General features: G+C 62.8%; 1 protein-coding gene across 2 annotated transcripts in view; it reads left to right on the plus strand.

Annotated features, from left to right (window-relative positions):
- Positions 1 to 3,644, plus strand: part of LOC107157552 (mitotic spindle positioning) — a 9,478-nt gene extending 5,834 nt beyond the window's left edge. For both annotated transcript variants that reach the window (XM_048811653.1, XM_015503907.2), the window contains exons 2-5: positions 55 to 1,803; positions 2,298 to 2,425; positions 2,676 to 2,714; positions 3,228 to 3,644. In XM_048811653.1, the coding sequence (XP_048667610.1) occupies positions 55 to 1,803; positions 2,298 to 2,425; positions 2,676 to 2,714; positions 3,228 to 3,317 (2,006 nt within the window). In that variant the 3' untranslated portion in view covers positions 3,318 to 3,644. The remainder of the gene's footprint in view (positions 1 to 54; positions 1,804 to 2,297; positions 2,426 to 2,675; positions 2,715 to 3,227) is intronic.
- Positions 3,645 to 7,200: the final 3,556 nt, after the last annotated feature.

A 7,200-nucleotide genomic window follows, 5' to 3' on the forward strand; every position in this document is an offset into this window, starting at 1 on the left:
GGGGGCTCTGGCCTGGGGGCTCTGACTGGGGGCTGTCATTCCTTTCTCCCTCAGTGGGTCCAGAGGTCTCCACTCCACGGGAGGAAAGTCAAGCCAGGACACCCCAGAAGATGGACCGGGTGACCAGGTACCCCATCTTCAGTATCCCGCACTCGGCACGCATCACTGGCCTAGCGCTGGACGGAGACACCAGCTACACCATCGAGCTGGTGGGCGTGGGGCCCGAGGAGGCTGGCTGGAACCAGGACAGGCCACAGGCCCGGTCCCCTGACCATAAGGCCCAGATGGACCTGGTGAAGACCGGGGCGACCCACAGCGGGCAGGCCTTCCCTGGCCAGTGGTCCCTGAGACCAGTCTGCCTGGAGGATGACAAGGACGGGGACATGCAGAGTCACCACCTGGGTGCCAGCAGTGTGCTCCCCAGGCAGCGGCAGGACCTGGAGCAGGAGCGCTGGGCCGTCATCCAGGGCCAGGCAGTCAGGAAGGGCGGCACCGGGGCCACACTCTGCGGCACCTCTGACCATGGGGACCCCAGGCCCCTGGGCCACCTTCGGCCCACCCCCCTGGAGGAGAACAGGATTGACAGGGAGCAGATAGACTTCCTGGCAGCAAGACGGCAGTTCATCCACCTGGAGCAGGCACACGCGACGATGGCGCCCCCCAGGCCCCCCACCAGGGCTGCCCCCCCATGTGCCCCACCAGGGGCCAGCCCAGCTCTCCAGGCCCCAGGCAGGCCTCCCCTGGCCCATGGGAGTGTGGTCCCCAGGGAGTCCCAGGTGCGGGAGCTGTTCAGGGAGAAGAAGGGCCGTGGTTGGCCTTTGGGGTCCGGCATCCCAGCTGTCCAGGACCCTGGCTCCCGGTCCCGGGTGGAGTCACCAGAGGCCCCCAAGGAAACGCCCATCGAGCGGGAGATCCGACTCGCCCAGGAGCGGGAGGCTGACCTGCGGGAGCAGAGGGGGCTGCGTCGGGCAGCTGGCGACCAGGAGCTGGTGGAGATCCCCACGAGGCCAGTGCTGACCAAGGTGAGCCTGGCCGAGGCCCCTCGGTGGGACCGGGGGCGTCCGTCACTGTATGTGCAGCGGGACATGGTTCAGGAGACGCAGCGCGAGGAGGACCACCGGCGGGAGGGCCTGCAGGCGGCACGGGCATCCACGCCCGACTGGGCCTCTGAGCACCCCCAGCCTGGACTCAGGAGAAGCATGAGCTCCGACTCCATCCTTGGTCCCACTCGGGACGCCCGGGCGGCTGACCCAGCCCCAGCCTCGAGGAGAGTGAAGCGCATCTCACCCGAGGCCTACCAGCCCTACCTGGCCGCCCAGAGCCCCCAGCGGCAATTCTCGGCCTTCGGATCACCTAGCAAGCCCAGTGGTCTCTCCGCAGAGGGGGTCAGGGCTGTGGCCTCTCCCAAGGCCCTGGGGTCTCAGAGGCAGCTCCCAGAATCCTCTGGAAAGCCCCTGAGCACCACGCAGGAGTCTGCCCCGCCCCTCCGGGGACCCCTGCTGGCCAGCGAGGGCCTTGTTCGGTGGGATCACTTCCGACTGCGTCCTCTGCGGTTCAGGGTCCCAGATGTCCCTCAGCAGGCTGAGGCTCCCCAGGCCCGGGGCTGGGAGGCGGCTGGGGCCCCAGTGTGGAGGTTGCAAAAGTCCCTGTCATCGGATCTGCTGGAGAGGGAGGTGGAGAGTGTCCTGCGCCGGGAGCGTGAGGTGGCAGAGGAGCGGAGGAGCGCCCTCTTCCCGGAGGTCTTCTCTCCGCCACCAGAGGAGGACCCTGAGCCAGACTCCAGGAGCTCCTCGCGGGCATCAGGTGAGAAGGGGACTGTGGAGCCTCTGCTTCACTCAGGACCCAGGGCCCTGGAACAAAAATGGAGGCAGAGTTGAAGGCTCTCGGGGAGGGGAAATATTTCATTCTCCCGCTTCCCCCCGCTTGGCAGCTTCAGGGCAGATTTCTGAGAAATGTTCAGTTTGCCTTAGGGTTCCCACCTGATGGGTCTAGATGATTTGTTATGAGGTGCATAGGGGTTCGCCAGTGTCTGTCATCTTGGCGGTTCTTCCTGGTCAATAGGGTATATCCCTGTCGCTGGATGCCCTTTGCCTTGATTGCTGAGTCCAACTGTCCACCCAGAATCGCCTGACTGGTTATTTTTGTCCATCCGTCATGATCACTTGCTGCTGTCTGTCCATCTGTCAGCTGTTGGTTGTTCCAGGCCCTCAGCCAGAGACCCTATGTCTCCAAGAGCTGAGGTCTGACGGTGGGTCTGCCCACGGATGCCCCTTCTTTCTCCTGCTCCCCGTCCCCAGGCATCGTGGGCAGCTACTCTGTGTCGGAGTCACCCGTGTTCACCCCCATCCACCTGCACTCCGGCCTGGTGTGGAAGGCAGAAGCCCCTGCAGAGGAAGCGGCTGGGCAGAGAAAGAAGGAGCTCTGGGTGAGTGGGACCTGACCCCAGGCCAGGCGGGCGAGGGTGATCCTCCCGCCTCCCAGCAATGCCTGCTCCCGGTGGAGCCCCAGCTTGGGGGACTGGGAGGCTGCGCTGAGGGTGGCGTGAGGGGGCAGTGTGGTGACAACTTGGGTCTGGGCGGTGGGGTGAGTTCAAGGGAGGGGTGTGGGAGGCCTTCAGGCCGGCTCCTGGGAGGGGCGCCGGGGAAGGACCCGGGCTGACTGGCCTCTCTCCGCAGTATGCAGGCATCAACCCCGCGGATCGGGTCAACTCAGAGGTGAGTCGACGCACAGTGGCCACCCATCCTGCGGATCCGCCTGCGGGTCCTCCTCCTCCTCCGGCCTCCTCCGCTCCAGGGTGGGGCCCAGCCGGCTTGGGGAGGGGGGCGTGGTGTCCGCGGGGGTGGGTGCTGCTGGACTCCGCTGTGATGGCTGCAGGGCTTCACCTCTCCCACCAGGTGGAGGGCTGGGCTCAGACCAGGGGGTTTCTCTGGGCGTCCTGGCCTCAGTCCCTCTAGCACCACTAGGCAGGGGCACTGCTTGAGGGGTGAGTGTGGAAGTGCAGCGATCTCAGACGGCAATCCCGTCCTCCTTGGGCTGAGTCCAGACTTTTTCCCTGGGGAGGAACTCGGCAGGAGTCGGCAGGTTCCTGGGTCAGGCTACCCGGAGTAGGGGCCTGAGACAGAAGAGGGGGTCCTGTCCCCCCGGTTCTAGGCCTTGTCTGTGACCTGGCAGTGCGAAGGTGCCTGCTGAGGTTAGGACCCTGAAGAGACTGCCTTTTTTTGGTGCAGATCCTGGGAGCCACTCGGGTGACCCGGCACAAGAACGCCATGGCCGAAAGATGGGAGGCCGGCCTGTATGCCATCGAGGGCGAGGACTGAGCCTGGGGACAGGACACGTGGCCCTCCCTGGCTGATTCTTCTGCCTCAGAGAAGATGGGCCCCAACACTCTGGGGGCGAGGAGACCAGGTGCTTGCCTGGGCCTTCTTGGGGACACTCCACCTCCCCCCTGAGGAGGCCAGGGGTCCCGCCCCACCGCCCACGAGATCCTCTGGCCAGAGGGGGACTAGCCGCTGCGACGCCTCTGCAGCCTCACGCCCGCTGCAGGGCCGCCGAGCGCCGCCTCCACCCGGGAGCCGCCTGGGACGTCCACCGAGAAATACACGGCCCAGCAGCCTGCCTGCTGGCCGCCTGCTGCACAAAGCCAACCTCGTGTCTGCGCGGTCTTTCTTGGTGCTGGGGGAGCCCTGCCAGGCCCGCACTGGGACCCCGCGTCCCCTGGAGCGGCAGGTGCTGCGGGGGTGGGGGGGGCCACCATCTCATCTCCAGCACTTGAATGCTTGTTGAGCACTGCGGAATCCCTGGCCCTCCTGGTGTCGGGGCGATGGGAGGGTCGTTAATTAGGCTCCAGGGGACTCTAGGCTCACCAGAGATGGCGGGATCCTGCTGGCCAGGGCCATGGATGCTGGACGCAGTCCCATCATGCTCCGCCGCTGTGCACCCTTGGGATCCTCTGACTGCTCGGCCTCAGTTCTCCCTCTGTGCTCCCGGGGATGAAGACCCAGACGGGTTCGTCTGTGTGCCACAGTGGTGACCCAGCCCCATGTGAGGCACGTGTCCCCGGCACAGTTTTGCATCCCCCTCCCCGGGATGCTAGGAGCGGCCAGGTAGCCCGGGGACCCGCTTGGGAAGCCCGGCAATGGCTATTTTAAGAACTCTGTATTTAAGGTGGGCCACGGGACAGCCACCAGCAGACGTGGGTCTGGAATCGACCCCCAGCCGAGGAGGCCTGAGGGAGGAGGCTGGGCTCCCGCTCTCAGGGAGCTCTGTACTAAGGCTGGCTACCGCCCTTGCACCTGGGCCATTCTGTCCACCTGGGCTTTCTGCCCCCCCCCCCGGAGGCAGTTCCAGCCCTGGCATCCCAGGGTGGGTCTCCGAGGCTTCTCTATGGTCTCCCCCGCTGTCCCCCGGTGCCTCTGCCTGAGGAGGCAGGTCTCCTTCAGCTGCGGGAATCTCCAGAACCCACGTGCTAAAGGCAGGCTGGAGGGCAGGAGGCGGACGTCCAGGGGCAGCAGTGAGCGTCTCCACGTCCCTCTCTGACTCTGGCCCTCCTGCCTCCTCTCATGAGGACCCTGGGCCCCAGATGACCAGGTCACTGCAGCTCAGAGCCTGTCTGCCACAGGAGGTGCCGTGTCCACAGGCCTCAGAGTCTAGAGCATGGGCCTGTTTGGGGCCATTTCTACCCTCACAGAGGGTCTTGGCACCCCCTTCTCCACCGACCTTCTGCCAGCTCTGCTCAAGATCCCTGGGACAGTTGTTGCCCGGGTGCTCCCTGCACGAGGCCCGAGGCCCACACCACGGGAGCAGGCTGCGCTGAGGCGGGGTCCCTTCTTCAGGGCAGCCGCTGGGATCCTCTGCCAGTCACTGGGTCAAAGGAGCATGTTCAGGTGTCATCTCATTCATGACACGGTCCCAGCTCCTGGTGGCCCGATTTCCTGGCCTCAGCAGGTCTCCCCAGCCCCACAGCACCCGGGGGTGAAGGTCCAGAAGAACCTCAGTGGGTGCTGGAGAGCTGACCACCCTGGCAGGCTCGGCTTCCGCCTGCGCAGAGGCCACGGTGCCAAGGCCAGCACAACTCTGGGCCACAGAGGGCTCCCTAGGCTCGCGGCCAGGAGCCCCCGTCTCTCCATCTCTGTCTGCCTGTCGCCTCCCCTCAGCGGGGAAGGGCCTTGGTGCCCAGGAACGCCCACCAAGGAGGAGACCGGTTCCGAGGTTGAGCCACACCTGTCCCGACAGCCATGGCCTCAGGCTCAAGGGAGTGGCCCTTCATAGGCCTCTAGGAGCATCTTTCTCCAAGGACAAGGGGACCAGCCACTCAGCAGGAGACCCCGGGGGGTGACAATGGAACCCAGGGAGCTGGCCCCCCGGCAGTCCCAGGGGCCTCAGGGGCTTCCAGCCAGGGCTGGGGTGCTGCTCTGCTAAGTTCTGGGTGACAAGCACCCAGTGGGGTAGCTCCCTGAGTACCAGGTGCCACTCACCCCCCCCCCCCCCGGGACTGCGGAAGGCCCTCCCTTCTCGCAGCCTGTTTCCTCGCCTGTAAGTAGGGGTAGCGGCAGTGACATCCTGGAGGATGTTATGCGGGTCACCAGGCGCCTGGTGTGGTGCTCGTTACTCAGGATTAAGTGAATCCTGGGGCTTCCACGCCGCGTCCGGGCTTGAGGCAGCCAGCAGTAAACGCCCACCGCCACCAGGGGGCGGCAAAACACCAAACACTAACCCCAACGCGGGGCCTTCCAGGGAGGCCAGCCCCCGAGGCAGGTGGCCTCCAGGTTCCCACTGCTCCTGCTGCAGAGTCCAGCCCCTCCCCTGGGCTGCTGCCTGGCAGAGCCACACTGGACACGGAAGAGCCTGCTTCCCTCTGCACAGTTCTTATGTACTTTCGATTTCTTGAAACATTTTAATGAATTTTCCCCAGAACATCAAAATAGTAGGAAAACGTTGAAAAATGGCCAAGTATGTCTGTTAAAATGCACAGCATCTGTGTGTGAGTGTGTGGCGGTGGGGGTTGAAGCCAGAGGCGTGGTTCTGCGGAGCCACATCCCAGCCCTGGGTTCCATGCTCAGCACCACATAAAAATAAGTGAATAAGATAAAAGTATTGTGGGGCTGGGGATGTGTTTCAAGCGGCAGCGCGCTCGCCTGGCATGCGTGCGTCCCGGGTCCGATCCTCAGCACCACATACAAACCAAGATGTTGTGTCTCGGCCCTGATCTCTAATCTTTTTTTTTTTTTTTATTATTTTTATTTACATTTAAGTTTTCGGCAGACACATCTTTGTAGAGAGCTTGTTTAAAAAAAATAAATAAAAAATAAATAAAAGTATTGTGTCCATCTACAAATAAATATGTGTATATTTTTTAAGTTTTTAGTCATAGATGGACACAATATTTTGTTTATTTATTTTTATCGGTGCTGAGGATCGAACCCAGTGCCTCACATGGGCAAAGCAAGGGCTCTGCCCCTGAGCCACACCCTGCCCAACTAAATATATTTAAAAATTCTTTAAATTTGGCCAGATACAGTGGCACACGCCTCAGCGGCTCAGGAGGCTGAGGCAGGAGGATCGCGAGTTCAAAGCCAGCCTCAGCAAAAGCGAGGCGCTAAGCGACGCAGTGAGACCAAGTCTCTAAATAAAATACAAATAGGGCTGGGGTGGGGCTCAGCGGCTAAACACCCCTGGGTTCAATCCCTGGTACAAAAATAAAAAATGAAAATAAAAATTTAAATCTGTCCCGAGTCCACTATAACCTTGCCCACGGTCCTGGCCCTGCAGACGGGGTCCCTCCTGAGGCCACACAGCCACCTGCAGCCTGACTGGCCAGGGTACTTGACAATATCAGGATTCTGGAGATGGCACAGTGACCTGTGGGGACTCTCAGGGTAGGATGTCAACGTGGGGATGTTGCCCTGAGGGATTTGGAGGGCGGCCAGGCGGGCCGGGCCTGGGGCGCTGCCCACGAGCAGCCCGGCTTGCCCTGCGGTCACTCCTCTTCCTCTTCCTTTCTTTCTGCCCTTCCATCTTTCTTCCCCTTCATCCGCTTCGTCCTCGGTGTCTGCATTTCTGCTGTGGCCCCTCCGGCCAGGTCTCTAGCTCTGTCTGTTCTCCCCAGAGGCTCCCAGGGGCCTCTGGCACCCCGAGTGTGTGTCTCTGTTCAAAGCCCAGATCCCCCACGGCTGGAGGCCCTGCTCGACCCCTGCTCTCTGC

This window comes from Marmota marmota, unplaced genomic scaffold, assembly GCF_001458135.2.
Source record: "Marmota marmota marmota unplaced genomic scaffold, marMar, whole genome shotgun sequence".
NCBI classification, from domain to species: domain Eukaryota; kingdom Metazoa; phylum Chordata; class Mammalia; order Rodentia; family Sciuridae; genus Marmota; species Marmota marmota.